The sequence below is a fragment of the Heterodontus francisci genome, chromosome 4 (genome assembly GCF_036365525.1).
Source record: "Heterodontus francisci isolate sHetFra1 chromosome 4, sHetFra1.hap1, whole genome shotgun sequence".
NCBI lineage: Eukaryota > Metazoa > Chordata > Chondrichthyes > Heterodontiformes > Heterodontidae > Heterodontus > Heterodontus francisci.
Genome location: NC_090374.1, coordinates 125,415,439 through 125,441,256, shown reverse-complemented (window position 1 = coordinate 125,441,256; position 25,818 = coordinate 125,415,439). Strand labels below are relative to the sequence as shown.

The window sequence follows — 25,818 nt, the reverse complement described above, 5'->3', positions numbered from 1 at the left end:
GACCCTGGGTGGATATCCCCTCCTCCTCTTTCCTCTTTGAGAATCTTGTCCTTCTCTGTGTCGCTTCTGCACAATCTCCATGCCATGCTGCAAGCCAAGGGGGATAGAAACGACCGCACCCATGCCTGGGAGCGAGTGATCTGAACAGAACCCTTGAAGTGAGAACCAATGCTGTTACCACATGCCACACCACTCCCTGTGGACTTCAGCAACTTTAAATGACAGTACAAACCACCAAACACTTCTACTAACTCAGCAGCAGCCAGTAGAAATCAACCAGCCACAAACCTGAAAGTAGTTGATGATCCTTTTAAGTAGCACTGCTGGGGGATCCCTCCTGTTGCTGAATGCATGTTCAGCTGTGCAAAGTTAAGAGAGGACATTAGTTGGAGCATTCAGGTCCAAATGGCACCACTCATGTCAAATCAGCGTTGCACGCTGATGTCATGATCTGTCTATTGCACAATCTAACGCCCTTACCAAAATGGTGTCCAATGTAGCTAGCACCAGAAGTGTGTGTGCACTGCACAGACATCATTTGGACACAAACTGCCACCTGTAATGACAAAAATACAGACGTTACGCAACTGAATTTTGTCACCAGTATTTGTAATTTCAGGATCATTGCCTGGGATTGACAGGTATTAGGGAGGGCCAGAATTAAAAGAATTGTTCTAGATCTATTTGATCTAATTTGAGTTTTCAATAAATTTTCAAGGGCAATTCTGGGATATTGTTCTCTGTATTAACCCCCATGACGCGTGGGAGAGGGTTGGGACAGGGGGGGGGGAGGATGGGGGGAGGGGGGGTGGGTGTTGGTGACCATTTTTGCACTGGCAGATAATGGGACAGCCAAGTAACATATTTAAATTGGGCTCCTACAGTACAATTGAGAGCCTGATTGAAATTGACTGTTGCTGTGTGGGTTTCCTAGGGGTCAGGAATCTCAGCAGTGATAAGGAAGCAGGCGCTGCCGACTCCCCAAGTTAAGTGATTCTTTCAGAGCTCCTTTGTGTGAAGAGTAGCAGGAGTGCTTCCCCCCAGCTCTTCAAGGAAGCCTTCAGCGCTCAACCATCCAGCCCCAATTTTTAGCGTCAACCTCCCTCCAACCCTTCAGATTGACGGCCTCCCCTCTCCCCATAGCCAATCTCATCCACCCTTCCTGCTTTTCCAATTTCCCTCCCTCTGGATTGCTGAACTACCCCTCTATCGAATAGCAATTTTCCCTAATCCCGATTTCCCACCTCCTCCATACCTTCCTGATTGCCGATCTTCCCACCTTCTGATTGCCAGGGATCATCTCCAGTGGCCCCAGCTGTCTACTGCTGGCTGCCAGGTGGAAGACAAAGCTCATCTGAAGCATATTCTTGTGAGGTTAGGTGTGAGGCTACATTGTGAAGGAAATGCTAAATCACAAACCAATATTATAGTATTTCTCCCTGGAAAGTTTGACCTTCTAGCAGATGAGTCTCATGGTCAACAAATTGTTAATTCCTCAGCACTGTCAACTTAATAACATGTAGAAATAAATAACATTATTGTTTGGATAGTGAAGCCACTGTTCTCTGGAAAAAAAATGATAAATTCTTGGCAGTCAAAGGCTATGCATGTTCTTGTGAATTAAATGTGTTGAAATAAATCATATTAAACCATTATTTTTCACATTTGGCTTGAGTTCACTCACCTTCCATTGCTCTAAAACCCATGACACTAATTGCCGTAGAGGAGTTGTCTTCAATTTGTTTATGCCCTATAATTGCCTGTGGGCCCTAGAATAGCTGCTGGATTTCCGGCTACGAAAGACTTTTCTCAAGATTAATATATTGCCATTATTTCTAGGTTATTGCATTGGTTTACAATTATTTGATTGAATAAGTTTAAAAAGAAAAAATATATTTTACAGTGTTTCATATCCACTGGTGTTGATTCAAGTTCTTGTGAATATTGGGTGGGAGGCAGGTGCAGCAGGTTTTGCACCTGTTTGATTAGAGAGGACAGATCATTAAAACATTTGCAGTCAGCCTAATTTTTGTAATGTTAATGAGCTCTCAGTATGAAGAGTGCTGGGGTTTGGGAGTGAAAATTTGATGCCTTTGCAGGATTTACAGGCCTGCAGTCACAGCTTAATAGCAAAGGCCTAGAAATTCAAGTGCATCCAGAAACGGGCATGCAAGAAATAGTTCCCCACTCCTGCTCCTCTCGGCTCCACATTCAGGTAAGTATATTTTAAACAGTTACCTTTTTGATTGTGGCCTGCAATGGACACTTAAATGATTGTCTGTTAGGCTGCATGTTGACCTGGTTTTCCAGAAGCATAGTTGGCCCAGTGCTGGCTGCATGCAGGGCAACCAAGTATTGCACAGTGGGCCTCAAATTGGCATTAGTTCCTTTACATATGCAAAGAGCCAAATGCCTGTTTCAGGCATGGACCCTGGATGCAGAGTTTTTTTGCCTAGATCAATATAGTGGGTGGTACACTTCCAGCTTCTAATGAGCATGTGCTTACTGCTTGCCATATTGGATGCTTAGGAAGCCATTTAGCACCTGAGAAACAGGTGCTACACTGCTGAATTTCTAGTCGAAGGTATGTTTTTGGTGTTAACATATAAAGGGGCAGAATTCATGTGGAGTTCCACAAGATTTCCAATTTTACCCTTTATTTCCCAGGGGGTGCAAACCAGAAGCGCATGATTATTTTTGGTGGTACTAACTTATGATGTCATCCATCCCAGCATCTGCCATTTTGGCATCATAAGAACAGAAGAAATAGGAACAGGAGTAGCTTTTGGCCCTTCCAGCCTGTTCCGCCAACACTTGAACTCAGTAAAAATGATGTCACGATAAAAAAGGGTGACCTGGTTTGCTAGATATGTGGGGGGTGGGGTAGTTGCAGACAGAGCTTTGGATGTTCCTGTGCCTGGATACATCAGACCACCAGGACACATAAAGCAAATTTGGGCAGGGAGGATTGCATGCCTGTAAGGGAGCTTGCCTAATTTTCAGGACATTTAAACTAATGAACAGAAAGACATGTAGGGCTGCATTTTCGTTCTGCGAAGGCAGCAGGTTTGGAGGAAGGCGTGCTGGCAATTTCACGTTTCAGTTGGCTGGCATTTTCCTGCCTCTGGTCTATTTTGAGGGAGGCTGCTTCTGGATGGTGATGGCTGCCCGCTCGCCAGCAGCGGGTAGCCATTCGGACTAATTAAGGTGCCTACGGAGGTCACTCTTCACAGGCCATCTGGAATCTCCCAGATGGCAGATGGGCAGCCCACTGAGGCAGAAGCCACGCGAATGGATGGAGACTGCTGCCCCGCATGCCAGGGGGGCCAGCGATGCCTCCTTTAATTCCCGCCCCAACCCCCAACAGGTAGAGAGGCTGGGAGTAGGGAAAGTTTGGAACAGAATGTGGATAGCTCCAGATGGCTCTACTTCTACTGTTATAATTCTTCCCAGCTAACTACACAGCAGCAGAAAAACAGACATCAATCAGGCTATCCATGCAGACCTTCCCATAGATTCTTTGCACTTTGTCACGCAATGGTAAAATGATGGATTCGTGATGGCTAAAAGCATTATGTCAGTTATCTGAGATTCTGTCATTCACTGCATTATTTTGTGCCAGAGATCACACATCATCTACATATAGAATGGTGACCCTTACAATTTATGTAAGGGCACCTTGATGTGTTAGAGCTCAAAGAACACATGGGTATCATCAATTAAATTTTATTTTTAAACTTTCTAAAGTCTTCAGGGGGTGTCTCCATCATCTCATTTTCCCATCTACACTGGCAGCACCCACCTGTCCTGGTGCGGCTGTTGGCGGCCCAAAGCCTCTCGTGCTCCAGTTGGCTTTCCTGCACTGGAGCCCACCCACCATCCTTGATTGGATGGGGCTGCCATAGGTGGCCTCTTAATTGGCCACCTCCTCCAAAATCTCCTTTGATGTCCCGCTGCTGATATTTCCAGGTTCCCAACCCACAGCGGGATAGGGACCCAGGAATGGAAATCCAGATCGTGATCTTTCCCCTCTGGTTTTCGTCTTTGAACTTCTCCCAAGGAATCAACTACACCCAAGTGCAGGAAAATCTGCTGAATGCTTTCATAGAATATTACAGTACAGAATCAAGCCATTCAGCCCATCAAGCCGATGCCACTGTTTTACTCCACTTGAACCACCGAGCCCCACTCTCCTAGTCCTTTAATATTCCTCTTTTCCAAGCAATCTAATTCAATTTTTAAATTCTAATTCACTGTTTTTGCCACCAGGAGGTTTCTGGGGGTCACAAGTGACATTACCAGCACTAGCATAGCAGTTCATAGGTGCATCCTCTAGGTCACTGATGATCTGTTTGCGGAGAGCGGCAAGCTTATTCGCTCAGTTTTTGTCAGGTTGCGTGCTTTAATTGATGATACCCATGTGTTCTATGAGCTCTAACACATCAAGGTGCCCTTGCATGAATTGTAAGGGTCACCATTCTATATGTAGATGGTGTGTGATCTCTGGCACAAAATAATGCAGTGAATGACAGATTCCCAGATAGCTGACATAATGCTTTTAGCCGTCACGAATCCATCATTTTACCATTGCGTGACAAAATGCAAAGAATTTACGGGAAGGTCTGCATGGATAGCCTGATTGATGTCTGTTTTTCTGCTGCTGTGTAGTTAGCTGGGAAGAATTATAACAGTAGAAGTGGAGCCATCTGGAGCTATCCACATTCTGTTCCAAACTTTCCCTTCTTCCAGCCTCTCTACCTGTAGACCTGAGGGTTGTGAGACCCCATGGCAGGATTGGCAAGGGTGGTCACTATTTTCAATTTACTTGAACTATCTTCTCCCTGAGCATGTTCATAGAGCCTGCCACGATGCACCAGGGCCTGCATTACAGTAGTCTGAGCATTCATCAGAAAACACAAGATTGCAACAATGCCTTAGCTGTGAGGAATGGTGGTACAGTAGATAGCATTGGGGCTGCCACGTCTCCAAGAAAGCTGCATCCCCATCCCAAACATCTGGAACGGTGTGTTCTCCACACTTGTCACCATGGTACTTATGCTTATAGGCACATCGCCCAAAGACTGCGACAATCTATTATGCTGTACAAATGGAGAGCTGCAGAGATCTGGATCCAGTGTCTGTTCAACATCTGAAGGTGGCACTCTCCTCCTTTAACAAGCACACTTCTTCCTCTTGCTCTTCCTATTGCTGTTCTCCAGTGCTTAACAAAACGAACTCATTTCCACCCTGATAATCTCTGGCTGGATGCAACTGAGCTGCTGCATGCCAAGGTATATGTATATGATGAGCTGCTGTTTGAAGCTTCCATGGAGGATCTGGCCTTTGATTGTTTTATGACTCCTGTGAATACACAAAGTGGAACAAATATAAACCAAGTTAATAGGTGAATATACTTATGGGCTTCATCATCACTCACATCAGCACAGAAAGACCTTGAAAGATGACATTTTTATACATGCATATGCTCTCCCATGGCCCGGATTTTGCATTAATAGTAACAGTGAGGCTGTTAGCGCTCACCATTATTATGAAGTAAATCAGACTGCGACTTCTGGAGGATACACATGTGCAGTTAAATGTGAAATTTGGAAATTATGATCCGAGTTACCCTCCAAATGCTGCGCTATTACAGAACCTTGCCCATATACTTTGAAATTGAAGGCATTGAAATACATACAATGGTGTGAGGTTGGGGTACTTAGTTACCCACTAAACATGGCAGAAAAAGTTAGGGCCGGTGCATTCAGGTGTAAGTTAATTTTTGATGGCCTGATAAGTGTTAATTACTGCTAAACTACCTCTCTGGCCCTGAAATTTTAATTTTACAAGTGTGGAGTTTCATTCCTTCAGAAGTCAGTTAGTGTTGGGGACATTAAAAAATTATTTTTTTTTACTTTTTCTGTGTGTCTTTTATCTCTCTCTCATAATCTCATCTTTCTTTCCCAATCTTTATTTCAATTTCTATACATAATTTAAATCTAATTTATACTTTGTGATTTATACTTCCTGGCTTAAATGCTGTAGGCTGAATTTTCCCGGACCCGTGATGGTGGTCTTGGAGGCAGGGGGTGTGGGAAAAATAGGATGGAGCCATGTGAGGACAGCTCCCTGACATATTCCCACCGCTAGGGAAATTTTCCATGGACCAAATTATGTCCAAACTTTCAGCCGCCTCAGCAATTTGCCACCAGTGGAGTGGCCCCTGCAGCATACAGAGGCTGCCATTGCAATGGAAGCGGCTTCCCTGCGGCAGGCCAGGGGTGGTCATCAGAGCAGGAGGCTCCATCCCCCAAAGAGGGGGCCTCCATCTCCAAAGGCTGTACTTGAAGCCTAAACGATCCTCACAGAGGGCTTTCCTATCCGCTTCGATGGGCCGAAACTTTTCTATTGTTGATATTAAAGTGATTGGCCTCTTGCTGTTGTGAACAAAGAACAGTACAGCACAGGAACAGGCCATTCGGCCCTCCAAGACTGCGCCGATCTTGATGCCTGCCTAAACTAACACATTCTGCATTTCCGGGGCCCATATCCTCCTATTCCCTTCCTATTCATGTATTTGTCAAGATGTCTCTTAAACGTCGCTATCATATCTGCTTCCACCACCTCCACTGGCAGCACGTTCCAGGCACTCACCACCCTCTGTGTAAAAAACTTGCCTCGCACATCCCCTCTAAACTTTTCCCCTCTCACCTTAAACCTATGTCCCCTAGTAACTGACTCTTCCACCCTGGAAAAAAGATTCTGACTATCCACTCTGTCCATGCCGCTCATAACTTTGTAAACCTCTATCATATCACCCCTCCACCTCCGTCGTTCCAGTGAAAACAATCCGAGTTTATCCAACCTCTCCTCATAGCAATGCCCTCCAGACCAGACAACATCCCGGTAAACCTCTTCTGTACCCTCTCCAAAGCCTCCACGTCCTTCTGGTAGTGTGGCAACCAGAATTGCACACAGTATTCTAAGTGTGGCCTAACTAAAGTTCTGTACAGCTGCAGCATGACTTGCCAATTTTTATACTCTATGCCCTGACCGATGAAGGCAAGCATGCCGTATGCCTTCTTGACTACCTTATCCACCTGCGTTGCCACTTTCAGTGACCTGTGGACCTGTACGCCCAGATCTCTCTGCCTGTCAATACTCCTAAGGGTTCTGCCATTTACTGTATACTTCCCACCTGCATTAGACCTTACAAAATGCATTATCTCACATTTGTCCGGATTAAACTCCATCTGCCATTTCTCAGCCCAAGTCTCCAACCGATCTATATCCTGCTATATCCTCTGACAATCATCATCATTATCCGCAACTCCACCAACCTTTGTGTCGTCTGCAAACTTACTAATCAGACCAGCTACATTTTCCTCCAAATCATTTATATATACTACAAACAGCAAAGGTCCCAGCACTGATCTCTGCGGAACACCACTAGTCACATCCCTCCATTCAGAAAAACACCCATCCACTTTGTCTTCTATGACCGAGCCAGTTCTGTATCCATCTTGCCAGCTCACCTCTGATCCCGTGTGACTTCAGCTTTTGTACCAGTCTGCCATGCGGGACCTTGTCAAAGGCTTTACTAAAGTCCATATCGATAACATCCACTGCCCTTCCTTCATCAATCATCATCATCACTTCCTCAAAAATCTCAATCAAATTAGTAAGACACGACCTCCCCTTCACAAAACCATGCTGTCTCTCGCTAATAAGTTCGTTTGTTTCCAAATGGGAGTAAATCCTGTCCCGAATAATCCTCTCTAATAGTTTCCCTACCACTGACGTAAGGCTCACCGGCCTATAATTTCCTGGATTATCCTTGCCACCCTTCTTAAACAAAGGAACAACATTGATTATTCTCCAGTCCTCTGGGACCTCACCTGTCGCCAATGAGGATGCAAAGATTTCTGTCAAGGCCCCAGCAATTTCCTCCCTTGCCTCCCTCAGTATTCTCGGGTAGATCCCATCAGGCCCTGGTGACTTATCTACCTTAATGCTTTGCAAGACACCAACACCTCCTCCTTTTGATAATGAGATGACTGAGACTATCTGCACTTCCTTCCCTCGGCTCATCATCCACCAAGTCCTTCTCTTTGGTGAATACTGATACAAAGTACTCATTTAGCACCTCGCCCATTTCCTCTGGCTCCACATATAGATTCCCTCTTCTGTCCTTGAATGGGCCAACCCTTTCCCTGGTTACCCTCTTGCTCTTTATATACGTATAAAAAGCCTTGGGATTTTCCTTAATCCTGTTTGCCAATGACTTTTCATGACCCCTTTTAGCCCTCCTAACTCCTTGCTGAAGTTCCTTCCTACTGTCTTTATATTCCTCAAGGGATTCGTCTGTTCCTAGCCTTCCAGCCCTTACAAATGCTTCCTTTTTCTTTTTGACTAGGCTCACAATATCCCGCGTTATCCAAGCTTCCCGAAACTTGCCAAACTTGTCTTTCTTCCTCACAGGAACATGCTGGTCCTGGATTCTAATCAGCTGACGTTTGAAAGACTCCCACATGTCAGATGTTGATTTACCCTCAAACAGCCGCCCCCAATCTAAATTCTTCAGTTCCAGCCTAATATTGTTATAATTAGCCTTCCCCCAATTTAGCACCTTCACCCGAGGACTATTCTTATCCTTATCCACAAGTACCTTAAAACTTATGGAATTATGGTCACTGCTCCCGAAATGCTCCCCCACTGAAACTTCGACCACCTGGCCGGGCTCATTCCCCAATACCAGGTCCAGAATGGCCCCATCCCTAGTTGGACTATCTACATACTGTTTCAAGAAGCCCTCCTGGATGCTCCTCACAAATTCTGCCCCATCCAAGCCCCTAGCACTAAGTGAGTCCCAGTCAGTATAGGGGAAGTTAAAATCACCCACCACCACAACCCTGTTACCTTTACATCTTTCCAAAATCTGTCTACATATCTGCTCCTCTACCTCCCGCTGGATGTTGGGAGGCCTGTAGTTAAGTCCCCAACATCGTGACTGCACCCTTCCTATTCCTGAGCTCCACTCATATTGCCTCGCTGCATGACCCCTCTGAGGTGTCCTCCCGCAGTACAGCTGTGATATTCTCCTTAACCAGTAATGCAACTCCCCCACCCTTTTTTGAACATGGATGTAACATTTGCAGTTCTCCAGTCCTCTAGCACCACCCCGTATGTAAAGAGGATTGGAAGATTATTGGCAGTGCTTCCACAATTTCCACCTTTACTTTCCTCGATATCCTCGGGATGCATCTCATCCGGTCCTGATGACTTAACAACTTTAAGAACAGCCAGCCTATCTAATACCTCCTGTTTATCAATTTTTAGCTCATCCAATGTCTCAACTACCTCCTCTTTCACTATGACTTTGGCAGCATCTTCTACCTTGTTAAAGGCAGATCCAAAGTACACATTTGGTACCTCAGTCATGCCCTCTACCTCCATGCATAAGTCCCCTTTTTGGTCCCTAATCAGCCCTACCCCTCCCTTTACTCCCCTTTTACTATTTATATGTACATCGAAGATTTTTGGATTCCTTTTTTTAATTAGCTGCCAGTTTCTTCTCATACTGTCTCTTTGCTTCTCCTATTAGTTTTTCACTTCCCCTCTGAACTTTCCATATTCAGCCTGGTGCTCACTTGTATTATCAACCTGACATCTGTTAGACGTGCCTTTTTTATGCTTCATCTTATTCCCTATCTCTTTTGTCATCCAGGGAGCTCTGGCTTTATTTGCCCTATCTTTACGCCTCGTGGCAATGTACTTTGACTGTACCTGAACTATCTCCTCTTTAAAGGCAGCCATTGTTCTGTTACAGTTTTGCCTGCCAGTCTTTGATTCCAATTTACATGGGTCAGATCCATTCTCACACCACAGAAATTGGCCCTTCCCCAATTAATTATTTTTTCTGTGGATTGCTCCTCGTCCTTTTTCTTAGCTAACCTAAATCTTATGATGTTATGATCCCAGTCCCCTGAATGTTCCTTTTCTGATACTTGAGCCACCTCATTCTCCAGACCCAGATCCAGCAATGCCTCCTTCCTCATTGGGCTGGAGACAGACTGATCTACATACACTATAACTTCTTCTTCTTTGGCATCCTTGTCTCGAGAGACAATGGGTAAGCGCCTAGAGATGGTCAGTGGTTTGTGGAGCAGTGCCTGGAGTGGCTATAAAGGCCAATTCTAGAGTGACAGACTCTTCCACAGGCGCTACAGATAAAATTGGTTGTTGGGGCTGTTACACAGTTGGCTCTTTCCTTGCACTTCTATCTATTTTCCTGCCAAATGCTAAGTCTCTTCAACTTGCCACTCTTTAGCCCCGCCTTTATAGCTGTCCGCCAGCTCTGGCGATCACTGGCAAAACTGACTACCACAACTTGTGATCAATGTCACAGGACTTCATGTTGTGTTTGCAGACGTCTTTAAAGTGGAGACATGGACAGCCGGTGGGTCTGATGCCAGTGACGAGCTTGCTGCACAATGTGTCCTTCGGGATCCTGCCATCTTCCATGCGGCTCACATGGCCAAGCCATCTCAAGTGCCACTAGCTCAGTAGTGTGTATATGCTGGGGATGTTGGCTGCCTCGAGGACACTATAACTATCCTCGTCTCTTAAGATAATTAAAATCTTTCATTATAACTACTCTATAGTTTTTGCACTTTTCTGTGCATGCACTGTCAGGCTAATTTAGATTTTACTCTAACCCCACCTAATGCCTTATTATTTCTTATTCTGGTGCTATCTGTCTCTCCCAATCCTTTGTGCACCTTGTTTCTCCTTTCTAATTTTTTTTATTCTTTCATGGGATGCGGGCATCACTGGCAAGGCCAGCATTTGTTGCCCATCCCTAATTGCCCTTGACAACTGAGTGACTTGCTCAGCCATTTCAGAGGGCAGTTAGGAGTCAAACACATTGCTGTGGGTCTCAAGTCACCTGTAGGCCAGACCAGGTAATGTCCTTCCCTCAAGGACATTAGTGAACCAGATAGGTTTTTACGACAATCGATGATAGTGTCATGGCACCATTACTGAAACTAGCTTTCAATTCCAGATTTTATTAATTGATTGAATTGAAATTCCACCAGCTGCCATGGTGGGATTTGAATCCGTGTCCTCAGGGCATTAGCCTGGACTTCCGAATTGCGATTTTAGTGACATTACCACTATGCCACCATCTGCTTCCTCGTGCTACATCCTGGTTCCCATCCCCTGCCAAGTCTTTTAAACCCTCCCCAGTAGCATTAGCAAATTACCCTGCAAGGCCATTGGTCCCAGCCCTGTTGAGGTGCAATCTGTCTGGTCTTAACAGGTCACACCTCCCCCAGAACCAGTCCCAATGTCTGAAGAAGCTATAACCTTCCCTCTTGCACCATCTTTCCAGCCACCCATTCATCTGTTCAATCCTCCTATTACTATACACACTAGCATGTGGCACCAAGAGTAATCTGGAGCTGACTACCTTTGAGGTCATTCTTGCTAGTTTCTTTCCTAGCTCCCTAAAATCTGCCTGCAGGATCCCATCCCTCTTTTTATCTATGTTGTTGGTACCAATATGGACCACGACCATAGAACATAGAACATAGAACATTACAGCGCAGTACAGGCCCTTCGGCCCTCGATGTTGCGCTGACTGTGAAACCATCTGACCTGCACTATTCCATTTTCATCCATATGTCTATCCAATGACCACTTAAATGCCCTTAAAGTTGGCGAGTCTACTACTGTTGCAGGCAGGGTGTTCCACGCCCCTACTACTCTCTGAGTAAAGAAACTACCTCTGACATCTGTCCTATATCTATCACCCCTCAACTTAAAGCTGTGTCCCCTCGTGTTTGCCATCACCATCCGAGGAAAAAGACTCTCACTATCCACCCTATCTAACCCTCTGATTATCTTATATGTCTCTATTAAGTCACCTCTCCTCCTCCTTCTCTCCAACGAAAACAACCTCAAGTCCCTCAGCCTTTCCTCATAAGACCTTCCCTCCATACCAGGCAACATCCTAGTAAATCTCCTCTGCACCCTTTCCAAAGCTTCCACATCCTTCCTATAATGCGGTGACCAGAACTGCACGCAATACTCCAGGTGCGGCCGCACCAGAGTTTTGTACAGCTGCAGCATGACCTCGTGGCTCCGAAACTCGATCCCCCTACTAATAAAAGCTAACACACCATATGCCTTCTTAACAGCCCTATTAACCTGGGTGGCAAATTTCAGGGATTTATGTACCTGGACACCAAGATCTCTCTGCTCATCTACACTACCAAGAATCTTCCCATTAGCCCAGTACTCTGCATTCCTGTTACTCCTTCCAAAGTGAATCACCTCAACTTTTCCGCATTAAACTCCATTTGCCATCTCTCAGCCCAGCTCTGCAGCCTATCTATGTCCCTCTGTACCCTACAACATCCTTCGGCACTATCCACAACTCCACCGACCTGAGTGTCATCCGCAAATTTACTAACCCACCCTTCTACACCCTCATCCAGGTCATTTATAAAAATGACAAACAGCAGTGGCCCCAAAACAGATCCTTGCGGTACACCACTAATAACTAAACTCCAGGATGAACATTTGCCATCAACCACCACCCTCTGTCTTCTTTCAGCTCGCCAATTTCTGATCCAAAGCTCTAAATCACCTTCAATCCCATACTTCCGTATTTTCTGCAATAGCCTACCGTGGGGAACCTTATCAAACGCCTTACTGAAATCCATATACATCACATCCACGGCTTTACCCTCATCCACCTGTTTGGTCACCTTCTCAAAAAACTGCTGTCCACCCTCGCTCCTTTGCGTGCTCTGCAGCCGCTTAGTGACATCCTTGATCCTTGCACCAGGAAGGCAACATACAATCCTGGATTCGCCTCTGCAGCTGCAGTAATGGCTATCTGTTCCCTTAATTATAAAATCTCCTATCATTATTGCTTCCCATTCTTCCTCCTGCACCCCTGTACAGCTGAGCCACCTGTGGTGCCATGGACTTGGCTTCGGCTGCACTCCCCAGATGAACCATCACACTCACCATCCTGAGTACTGGTTGGAGAGTGAGATGCACTCATGGGACTCCTGCACTACCTGCCTGGTCCTCCTTCACTGCCTGGGGGATCACCCATTCCCTCTCAGCCTGCAGTCTCTTAAGCTGTAGGGTGATCACATCCAGAAATGTACTATCCACAAAACTCTCAGGTGTGTTGCAAGAGGATATGTTGCAGAAAAGGATGTTATAGAAAGGGAACTGGTTTCTTTATTAACGAGAGAATCATGTACATTTACTATATCAGAGTCTAATGCTTAAGTCTGTTTCTTTGCCAATTAATACTTTACGACTGGATTAGTGCACATATAGCAGGCAGGGAGCTTTCTGTAAGTGCATAAGAAAAGTTCAGAGAAGGGAAACAACAGCATTCTAATCACCTGCAGAGAACCTAGAGTAATGACAAGCTTTGTTCAGATGGTACTAATATAACAATGAAACTCAACACTATGCACAATTTCTTTTTGCCAGCTCCTTGAAAGCAGATTCCTTTTTCAGATAACTATTTCTTCCACTAACACCAGCAATGCTGGGAAGTGGTGGGAGAGATAGACTCAGTATGATTGATGATATTATTGGATCATATAGCTATCTCTTTGTGTGTATCTCCAACTGCTCCTGATTCACAAACTTTACTATTTTGACATTATTTATCATATCTTTGTTTATAAGGTCTCTCTAGGAAGAAGCCCTCTGATTAATGGTTTGTGTTTTTGGTTCTGATCCAACAGATTATAGCAAATCATCATATGCAGTCCATTTCCTTCGCATCTGGTGGTGATCCGGTAAGGCATTACTTGACTTCAGTGACAGCCTAAGCCAGGATTTATATCTTATCATGTTAAGAAGAAATGATAAGCATGACAGCCCTTACTTCTTATTCAGTAAGCTTTCAATGTTTTCTTTGGCATTGGGCTCTTTCTTCATAGGCACCTGACTGACAGAAGTAATTCCTTTCCTTTTGAAATGATTGAAATGCACAATATCATGCAGCTATCACAGCTTTATGCCAAATTAATATGATAAATAGATCAATAAGAGTGCTTGTTCATTGAAAGGAGCAGGCAAAAAGTAATAATGATTACCTCTTACGGTATCAACTAGATTACGATAGCTGCAGTTAGGAACTTTTGCTTTAGTATTGTTTCTACAGTTGATTATAAGAGGGAAAGCACCTGGAATAATAAACATTAAATCAAGCAGCAGTGTCTGTCTGACTCAGGTTTAGTTTAGGATTACCAAGAAAATTATAAGACATAACTGGTACTGATTGCTAAATGTCATTAATACATTTTAAAAGTATTATGGCAGAACACTAATAAAATCAAAACATCTATCGGCAGCAATTGAGTACTGTGCTTTGTCTTAAGTACTTTGAGTACTTGTCTGAAATTTAGTAATTTGCTGAACAGGGTTTGATTTTGAATGCTTTGCAGGGCACAAGCTTCCTTTAGGAATGAATATTCTATATTTTGGGGATAGGGGGAATGTTGTCAATCCTTTTTGAGGCTGTACAATATGGGTGTTTGCAAATCTGTAGTCAAAACTCTGATGTATATGCAATACAGTGTCATACAAGCCCTTCCCCCTCCCCATCATGCTCTCCCAGACCTGCATGGAATACATACAACACGCGCATGCACAATATTGCTGCACAATGTATATGTAAGTTAATCTGTACCGTAACTGTTGGTTTCAGATATGCCATCAAATAAAACAGCCCATCAACACTAACAAGAAAAATTGATGCATCTCCCCCACTCTATTAAATTGGCATTAAAAATAGCACACACCCTTCCACTAATTTATCACAGAACTGTCAGGCATTCCCTACACAACCAGGAATTGAATGCCTTTCCTTACTAGATAATCAGGAATTGGATCTTTCCCCAACACTCGGCTACTAGCAATTGGATCTTCCCCCACCACTTAAGTAACAATGATGTTTTCCCCATTAGGTTGTGAGGAATTGGCCGTCCAGCTTTTAGATTGTAAGGAATTGGATCTTCCCATGTACACTAGACCAACATGAAGAATTTTTCAAGATAGTAAAATAGCCAGTTGCTTGCCAGTTACTCACCATGTCACCGTTAAGTTGGACTCGTGTGACACAGAGAAATATTTTGTGTGCAGAAATTCAGAATGTTCCTGAGCAAATATTTGATAGAGATGGAACATGGAAAACAGCAGTGACTACTGCATACAAATGTTTTGCCCATGTGTACATGAGCTTGCAACTTATTTTTCTATCACAACTAAATCCAGATTTGAAGTGGGTAACCTTAAGTATCTCTAAGACTACAACTCAGATGTCCATCTTCAATGGTCAGATATTCTGTAACAGGCTCATGAAAGTTTGATAAATTCATGAAGAAGTCATGAGTTATAAATTCATTTATGATACAAAAGGAGGCCATTCGGCCCATCAAGTCCATGCCGGCTCTCCACAGAGCAATCTAGTCAGTCCCACACCCCAGTTGGATCCCTATATCCCTGCAAGTTTATTTCCTTCAACTGCCTATCCAATTTCCTTTTGAAATCATTGATTGTTTCATCCAACACCTTTGTGAGCAGCAAGTTCTGGGTCATTACTACCCACTGTATAAAAAAAGTGCTTCCTTACATTCCCCCTGCATCTCTTGCCCAAAACCTTCAATCTGTGACTTGAATGAGCAAGGCATAGAGGGATATGGAATTAATGCAGGCAGGTGGAATTAGTATAGATAGGCATTATGGTTGGCATGGACACGGTGGGCTGAAGGGCCTGTTTCTATGCTGTATGACTCTATGACTCTATGACGATGAATGGTAGGACCTTAGGAAGTACAGGTTGTCAGAGGGACCTTGATGTACTTGTCCATAGATCACTGAAGGCAGCAGCACAGGTAGATAAGGTGGTTAGGAAGACATATGGGATACTTGCCTTTATTAGCCGAGGCATAGAATATAACAGCAGGGAGGTTATGATGGAGCTGTATAAAATGCTAGTTAGGCCACAGCTGGAGTACTGTGTACAGTTCTGGTCACCACACTATAGGAAGGATGTGATTGCACTGGAGAGGGTGCAGAGGAGATTCACCAGGATGTTGCCTGGGCTGGAGCATTTCAGCTATGAAGAGAGACTGAAAAGGCTAGGGTTGTTTTCCTTAGAACAGAGAAGGATGAGAGGGGACATGATTGAGGTATACAAAATCATGAGGGGCATTGATAGGTGAGATAGGAAGAGACTTTTTCTCTTAGTGCAGGGGTCAATAACCAGGGTGCATTGATTTAAGGTAAGGGGCAGGAGGTTTAGAGGGGATTTGAGGAAAAATAATTTCACCCAGAGGGCGGTTGGAATGCACTGCCTGAAGAGGTGGTAGAGGCAGGAACCCTCACAACATTTAAGAAGTATTTAGATGAGCACTTGAAACGCCATAGCATTCAAGACTATGGGCCAAGTGCTGGAAAATGGGACCAGAATAGATAGGTGCTTGATGGCCGGCACAGACACGATGGGCCGAAGGGCCTATTTCTGTGCTGTATGACTCTAAGAATGATCTGCCTCTGCTGGCCATCCTTAATTAACTCAAACTTCTCCAAGTGCCTGTTGAGCTTTTCCTTGATTATTGTTTCTAAAACCTTACCTGCCATTGATGTTAAACTAACTGGCCTGCAGTTACCAGAACTGTCCTTACACCCTTTCTTGAATAAGGGTGGCACATTTACCACTCTCCAATCCTCTGGCTCAGGGTTGTCCAACATAAGGCCCGCTGGCAGGATCTGGCCTGCCAAAGGTTTCCATCCGGCCTGCAGATGTATTTCGGAGATGAGAAATTTCCCATTGGCTTCTTCTTCCGGACAGGCTTTTTAAAAAAGTCGCAAGTCAGTTTCACAACTGACAGGTGCTGGGAGCGGGAACACTGGTTTCTGAACTTTGGACAGATTCGGGATTTTTCAGCGAGCTTTTGAAAAAAAGTCGGAACCCACCGGAAAACCTCAAATCTGTCCGAAGTTCAGAAACCGCTATTCCTGTTCCCAGCTGTGAAACTAACTTGTGATTTTTTTTGAAAAGCTGACCAACCACAAAGCTGCTCTGCTGAGCATTCCCACTCTCTGCAACTGTCAGAGAGAGAGACAAAGAGAGAGATGAAGGAGAGAGGGGCAGAGAGAGAGAAGGGGGTGTAGAGAGAGAGATAGGGAGGGGCGGAGAGAGAGAGGGGGAGACAGAGAGAGAGAGGGGGACAGAGAGAGAGGGGGACAGAGAGAGAGAAAGGACAGAGAGAGGGGGACAGAGAGAGAGAGAAGATAAGGGGCAGATAGAGAGAGTGGGACAGAGAGAGAGGGGGTCAGAGAGAGAGAGACGGGAGACACAGAGAGAGAGAGAGACGGGAGACACAGAGGGAGGGAGGAGACAGAGAGAGAGGGTATAGAGAGAGAGAGCGGGGGACAGAGAGAGAGAGAGGGGGACGGGGGGGGGGGCAGAGAGAGAGAGGGGGGATGGAGGGTGGCAGAGACAGAGAGAGAGGGAGGGACAGAGAGAGAGGGGGGAACAGAGAGAGAAAGAGGGGGGACAGAGAGAGGAGGGCACAAGAGAGTGAAGACAACACAGAGAGGGAGGGAACAACACAGAGGTGGCACGCAGAGATGTGGGACACAGGCTGGGGGGTGTACAGGGAGAGACAGAGAGGGAGAGAAAGTGTTCAAGATCACTCCTGACAGATGGACATCTATCCGTAATACTCCGCATCACTACAACAAGTGTGCGGGCAAACATTGACTATTTGTACAAACAAAAAAAATGCCAGGTATCTCACTAAATCAGTGTTCAATATAGTGATGAGAAAGTAAGTAGATAAATTAATCTTCTCATTTAAAGCTTCTTCACAAAAATGCACATTTGTTGTTTTGATTAATAGTAAGATAAATTTTTAATGCCTTTATCTTTCTTAAATTGAGAGTGATGACAGATGGCTGTTTTAGTGACTGGAAGCCAGTGTCCAGTGGTGTACCACAGGGATCTGTGCTGGGTCCCCTATTGTTTGTCATTTATATAAACGACATAGATGACTATGTTGGGGGTAGGATCAGTAAGTTCGCGGATGACACAAAGATTGGCCAAGTGGTTAACAGTGATGTGGAGTGTCTTAGGTTACAGGAAGATGGTCAAATGGGCAGAAAAGTGGCAGATGGAATTTAACGCTGAAAAGTGTGAGGTGATACACTTTGGAAGGAGTAATGTGACACGGAAGTATTCAATGAATGTCCTGACACTGGGAAGTTCCGAGGAACAAAGGAATCTTGGCGTGTTTGTCCATAGATCTCTGAAGGCAGAAGGGCAGGTTAATAGGGTGGTGAAAAAGGCATATGGGACACTTGCCTTTATCAATCGAGGCATAGATTACAAAAGCAGGGAGGTCATGTTGGAGTTGTACAGAACTTTGGTAAGGCCACAGCTGGAGTACTGTGTGCAATTCTGGTCGCCACATTATAGGAAGGACGTGATTGCATTGGAGTGGGTGCAGAGGCGATTCACCAGGATGTTGCCTGGGATGGAACATTTAAGCTATGAAGAGAGGTTGGATAGGCTTGGGTTGGTTTCGTTGCAGCAGAGAAGACTGAGGGGTGACCTGATTGAGGTGTACAAGATTATGAGAGGCAAGGGCAGGGTGGATAGGGAGCAGCTGTTCCCCTTAGTTGAAGGGTCAGTTACAAGGGGTCACAAGTTTAAGTTGAGGGGCGGGAGCTTTAAGGGGGACTTGAGGAAGAACATTTTTACCCAGAGGGTGGTGACGGTCTGGAATGCCCTGCCTGGGAGGATGGTAGATGCAGGTTGCCTCACATCCTTTAAAAAGTACCTGGATGAGCACTTGGCACGTCATAACATTCAAGGCTATGGGCCAAGTGCTGGCAAATGGGATTAGGTAGACAGGTCAGGTGTTTTAATATATCGGTGCAGACTTGATGGGCCAAAGAACCTCTTCTGCACTGTATTATTCTGTGATTCTGTGATTATTCTGTGAAATTGTCTCACTGGCCCTCTGTATAAGACAAAAATTGTAATGTGCCCCCCCCCCACCCCACGCAAAAAGGTTAGACAACCCTGCTCTGGCACCTCCCCTGTATCTAGGCAAGACTGGAGATTATGGCAAGCCCTTCCGCTGTCTCCACCCCCCACCTCCATTTAGCAATCTGGGATGCAAGCAATCCTGATCAGGTAATTTATCAATCCTAAGCAAAGCCAGTCTTTCCAGTATCTCCTCTCTCTCAATTTTTACCCTATCCATTGCCTCTATTCTCTCCGCTTCTACAGATATTTTGTCAGATTTCTCTTCTTTAGTAAACACTGACACAAGTACTCATTAATTATTCTAGCCTTGTCCTGCACCTCTAAGCATATATTACCCTCATTGTCCTTAATAGGCCCCACTCCACCTCTTACTACCTGCTTACTATTTACATGCTAGTAGAAGAGTTTTGGGTTCCCTTTTATGTTAACTGCCATTTATTCTCATATTCTCTCTTTGCCAGTCTTATTTTCCTCTTCACCTCCCCTCTCAACTTATTGTATTGTATGGTTCTCACCTGAAGAATTCACCTGACATGCATCATACACCATTGTTTTTGTTTCATCATAATCTCTGTCTCCTTCATTATCCAAGGAGCCCTGTTTTTTGTTTCTCCCTTGTAGGAATGTACCTCGCCTGTACATGAAGCAACTCTTCCTTAAAGATAACCCATTGTTCCATGACTGTTTTTCCTGTCAGTCTTTGGTTCCATTTTACTCTGGCTAGATCCCTTCTCGTCGCATTGAAATTAGCCCTCTTCCAATCTAAACGTTTTACCTTATTTCGTTCCTTGCTTTTCTGCATTACTCGTCTAAACCTTATGATATGATGATCATTCTTACCCAAGACACTTGGTCCACTTGGCCCACCTCATTCCCCAGCACCAAATCCTGCAATGCCTCCTTTCCAGTTGGGCTGAGAACATAATGATCAAGGAAGTTCTCCTGAACCCATTTCAGAAACTCCTCCCACTCCTTTCTCTTTATTCTAACAGTAACCCAATTGATACTTGGGTAATTACAGTCCCCCAATATCCCAACTCTATAGTTCTTGCACATGAAGCTTTACTTAAATCATGCAAAGAAAGAAAAATGAAGCTTTATTTAAACCATGCAAAGATCAAATAAATCTCAAAGCATTACCAAATTTGCCACTTGCCATTGTCATAAAAAGATGTACTACTTTCCACATCTATTCCATTTGACAAGGCATAGCTCTGGTACAACCACCAAAATAGGACGATTTACAGGGCAGGATCATTTGAAATGTTATCACACTATGTAGTGACCTAAATAACATTGTTTGTCTGATGACAGTGTGAATTTCCTAAAATACTAACTGTTTAAAAACATATTCACACCCATATAGCCATAAAGAAATAGATTGACACTGGTAACAGTGGGTGAATATATATGTAATGAGACACTGAAGGGAATATAAACACAATGAGGAAATATGCACACTCTTAGATATTTTTTCAATATTTGGAGAGAAGGGGGAGCATTGTGAAAAACAAATCTATGTAGTCCTATTACCAGGCTGCATAGAAGCTGAATGAATAAACAAAGAACTCTAGCCTTTCCAAGTCTAAAGTGTAATTATTTCTAACATATGGGAACCAGAAGACAATCAGGAGACATAATATGGTGGCAGCGAGTGTCTGTGAGTAAACCTAACAAATTTTTAATGAATTTAACGCTGAACTAGATTGGGGAAAAATTGACCCAAATTAGTGCCAGAGAGAGAGAAAGAAAAACTGCATGAATTGTGCGAAAACGAAAAATGAAATGTTGACCAGCACAGTAGTGAACGTACAGCACCAGCCCGTAATGAAATGGGAAGCTGATGATGTTGAGGAGGCATTTGAGAAGTTTAAACAAAAGTGCAGATTGACATTCAATAGTTTCTTAAAAGGCAGTCGTGAAGAGGAGAGAGTCAGCTCTAGCCTTCTGTGGGCAGGAGATAAAGGATTAAATTTATTTAACAACTGGGGGTTGAGTGAAGAGGACAGCAGAAACCCACACAAAATTTTTGAAAGATTCAGCGCCCATCTCCAGCCAAAATCAAATCATAGGATCTACCGATATGTATTTCAAGGCCTCAGACAGGAACTAGGTAACTAGGTGAGCCTATTGACAATTTCGTAACAAAACTGAAAAATGCAGCCAGAAAATGTAATTTACAGATACAGATGAATGGCTGACAGATCAGCTCATTTGGGGTTCTGCACATTCTGAAGTACAGAAAGCACTAATTGGAAACGACAAGCTCACAATATCGCAGGCTGCAGACACTGCCAAAGCACATGAAGCCACAAACAGACAGATGAAGACACTGTCTACCCAAACACCCAGCCTTCAGTTAAGCCAAAAGCAAGGCAGCATTCTGATTGATGCAGTGAACCAACAGCAAAAGAATATACACCAAACAGAGAGAAAGACATGCAGGAGCAGTGGACGACCACATGAATTGACAGACAGAAGGAAATCTGCAGAGCTTGCAGAAAGACCAATCACTGGGAAAAGATGTGCAGAACAAGGCAAGAAAGTGGTAGATGAATCACGAGAACCAGAGTAACAAGGCAAACGAGTAACGAAAGAAACCAAAACGTCCATACCCCGGCAGATGACAATGGGTTTGAGAACATGATAAACATAGGAACCATACAAATGCATGAAATGTATGGATGCGATACTTCCCAGAGAAAAGAAATTCACACGACCATTCAGATCAGGAAGAGGGTAAGAAGCAAGCCCACAATGATAAATCTAAAGGTGAAGATTGATACTGGAGCACAAAGTAACATCATCCTGCTCAGACTATACATAAGAACATAAGAAATAGGAGCAGGAGTAGGCCATTCAGCCCCTCAGGCCTACCCCACCATTCAAGAAGATCATGGCTGATCTGTCCCAGGCCTCAGCCCCTCTTTCGGGCCTGCTCCACATAACCCTCAACTCCCCGAGATTTCAAAAATCTATCTACCTCCTCCTTAAATACATTTAGTGACCTAGCCTCCACAACTCTCTGAGGTCGAGAATTCCAGAGACTCACCACCCTCTGAGAGAAGAAATTCCTTTGCATCTCAGTTTTAAATGTGCCCCCTTATTCTGTAACTATGTCCCCTAGTTCAAAATTCCCCCACCAGTGGAAACATATTCTCAACATCTACCCTGTCAAGCCCCCTTAAAATCTTATATGTTTCAATAAGTTCACCTCTCATTCTTTTAAACTACAATGAATAAAGGCCTAACCTGTTTAGCCGTTCTTGATAAGACAACCCCTTCGTCCCAGGAATCAGCCTAGTGAACCTTTTCTGAACTGCCTCCAATGCTAGTGTATCCTTCCTGAAATTCGGGCACCAAAACTGTACGCAGTACTCCAGGTCTGGCCTCACCAACACCCTGTACTATTGTAACAAGACTTCCCTATTTTTAAACCCTAACTCCCTAGCAATAAAGGCCAAAATTCCATTTGCCTTCCTAATTACTTGCTGTACCTGCATGCTAACTTTTGTTTTTCATGTAAAAGGATACCCAGATCCCTCTGTACTGCAGTATTTTGTAGTCTTTCTCCATCTAAATAATAATCTGCCTTTTTATTCTTCCTACCAAAGTGGATGACCTCACACTTTCCCACATTGAACTCCATCTGCCAAGTTTTTGCCCACTCACTTAACCTATCTATATCCCTTTGCAGATTCTTTGTGTCCTCATCACAACATGCCTTCCCACCTATTTTTGTATTGTCAGCAAATTTGGACACACTGCACTCTGTCCCTTCCTCCAAGTCATTAATATAGATAGTAAATATTTGAGGGCCTAGGACTGATCCTTGTGGCACCCCACTAGTTATGGCTTTCCAACCTGAAAAAAAACCCATTAGTATCGATTCTCTGCCTTCTGTGTGTTAGCCAATCCTCAATCCATGCCAACACATTACCCCTAATACCCTGAGCTCTTATTTTGTGCAATAACCTTTTATGTGGCACTTTATCAAATGCCTTCTGAAAAGCCAAATACACTACATCTACCAATTTCCCTTTATCCACTCTGCTTGTTATATCCTCAAAGAACAAATTTGTCAAACATGATTTCCCTTTCATAAAACCATGTTGACTCTGATTGCATTATGTTTTTCTAAATGTCCTGCTATTTCTTCCTTAATAATGGACTCTAGCATTTTCCCAATGACAGATGTTAAGCTAACTGGTCTATAGTTTCCTGCTTTCTGTCTCCCTTCTTTCTTGAATAGGGGCGTCACATTAGCGGTTTTACAATCCGCTGGTACCCTACTGGAATCTGATGAGTTTTGGTATATTACGACCAATGCCTCCACTATCTCTGCAGCCACTGCTTTGAAAACCCTTGGATGCAGGCAATCAGGTCCTGGCGACCTGTCTACCTTTAGTCCCATCAGCTTGTCTAGCACCTTGTCCCTTGTGATAGAGATTGTTACATGTTCCTCCCTCACATTCACACCTTGCTCATCTATTATTGTTGGGATGTTTATAGTGTCCTCCACCATGAAGACCAATGCAAAATATTGGTTTAAATTATCTTCCATTTCCCTGTTCCCTGTTATTAATTCCGCCTCTAAGGGTCACACATTTACTTTAGCTACTCTCTTCCTTTTTATATACCCATAGAAGCTCTTACTGTTTGTTTTTATATTTCTTGCCAATTTACTATCATAATCAATTTTCTCCCTCTTTATTAGTTTTTTAGTCATCCGCTGCTGGTTTCTAAAAAATTCTCAATCCTCTGGCCTGCCACTAGCTTTGGTCACTTTGTATGCCTTTGTTTTTGATTTGATACTCTCCTTAACTTCCTTTGTTATCCACGGATGGTTCATCGTTCTCATCGAATCCTTCCTTCTGACCAGAATAAATGTTTGCTGAGTTTTATGAAATATCTGCTTAAATGTCTGCCACTGCTCATCTACTGACTTTCCCTTTAGTCTATTTTCCCAGTTCGCTCTGGACATCTCTTTCTTCAAACCACTGTAATTGTCCTTGTTTAAGTTGAAGACACTGGTCTGAGACCCAAGTTGCTCACCCTCAAATTGAATTTGAAATTCTACCATGTTATGATTGCTTCCCCCTAGAGGATCCTTAACTACAAGATCTCTTATTAATCCTACCTCATTACACATTCTTCTTCTTTGGCCTCCTTGTCTCGAGAGACAATGGGTAAGCGCCTGGAGATGGTCAGTGGTTTGTGAAGCAGCGCCTGGAGTGGCTATAAAGTCCAATTCTAGAGTGACAGACTCTTCTACAGGCACTGCAGATAAAATTGGTTGCTGGGGCTGTTACACAGTTGGCTCTTGCCTTGCGCTTCTGTCTTTTTACCTGCCAACTGCTAAGTCTCTTCCACTCACCACACTTTAGCCCCACCTTTATGGCTCCGCCAGCTCTGGTGATCACTGGCAACTGACTCCCACGACTTGTGATCAATGTCACAGGACTTCATGTTGCGTTTGCAGACGTCTTTAAAGCGGAGACGTGGACGGCTGGTGGGTCTGATACCAGTGACGAGCTCGCTGTACAGTGTGTCCTTGTGGATCCTGCCATCTTCCATGCAGTTCACATGGCCAAGCCATCTCATTACACATTACCAAATCTAAAATAGCCTGTTCCCGGGTAGGATCTGCAACATATTGTTATAAGAAACAATCCCTGATGCACTCTACAAATTCGTCTTCCATGTTACCCATGCCAATTTGATTTGTCCAGTCTATATGCAGATTAAAATCACCCATGATAATTGTAGTGCCCTTCTTATACACCTCCATTATTTGCTGATTAATACTTTTAATACCATAAGATCTTTCCTGAAAATTTGGAAGAAAATGGTTATCCAAGGAAAGGTGCTCTGAAACCGAACAACGTCATGCTAACAGCATACGGGGGATCTGAGATCTGAGAGCTAGGAACAACCCAAATCAGAGGGACACACAAAGGAAATGATGTTAACTGTATGTTCTATGTCACTGAAACAGATGGTCCTGCTATCCTGGGGCTGAGCAGTAGTGAAGAGCTGCAGATTATCTCAGTAAACCATGAGGTGAAGGAGGCAACACTGAGGGTTGAAGACAGTACACACATTGAAAAGCGCCCTCCAATCAGAAGCAAAGAAGATCTGGTACAAATGTACCCAGAATGTTTTGATGAAACGGTCGGATGCTTTGAAGATTTTTAGTATCACATCGCTATTGACCCAGCGATGAAACCAGTGATTCATCCCCCACGTAAAGTACCATAGAACTAAAAGGAAAGCTTGAAAGAGGGTTCTAAGGGATAGAAGAAAAGAAGGTGATCGCCAGAGTCACAGAGCCTACAGATTGGGTAAATTCTATCGTGGTGAGAGGGAAGCCAAATGGACAGCTAAGAATTTGCCTAGATCCCAAAGATCTGAACCAAGCAATAAAGAGGGATCACTACCCTATCCCCACACTGGAGGAAATCACACCAGCACTGACTGGCAGGGGCAACAGTTTTCAGCAAGCTTGATGCCAGAAATGGCTATTGGAATGAGAAGCTTGATGCAGAATCTTCACTGTTGACAACATTCAACACACCCTTTGGATGGTACAAATTCCTGCATCTATCTTTTGGCCTTAAAATGAGTCAGGATGTGTTCCAACAGAAAGTAGATGAGACATACAGGGACATACAATGGAACAGTCGGCATTGCAGATGATATCCAGATATATGGTG

The 25,818-nt window shown here is 44.0% G+C and overlaps 1 protein-coding gene across 1 annotated transcript in view; it reads left to right on the top strand.

Annotated features, from left to right (window-relative positions):
* Nucleotides 1–25,818, top strand: part of LOC137368711 (SHC-transforming protein 3-like) — a 253,126-nt gene that overhangs the window by 104,772 nt on the left and 122,536 nt on the right. Inside the window, exon 5 of the mRNA XM_068028882.1 lies at nt 13,785–13,838. Within this exon, the coding sequence (XP_067884983.1) occupies nt 13,785–13,838 (54 nt within the window). The remainder of the gene's footprint in view (nt 1–13,784; nt 13,839–25,818) is intronic.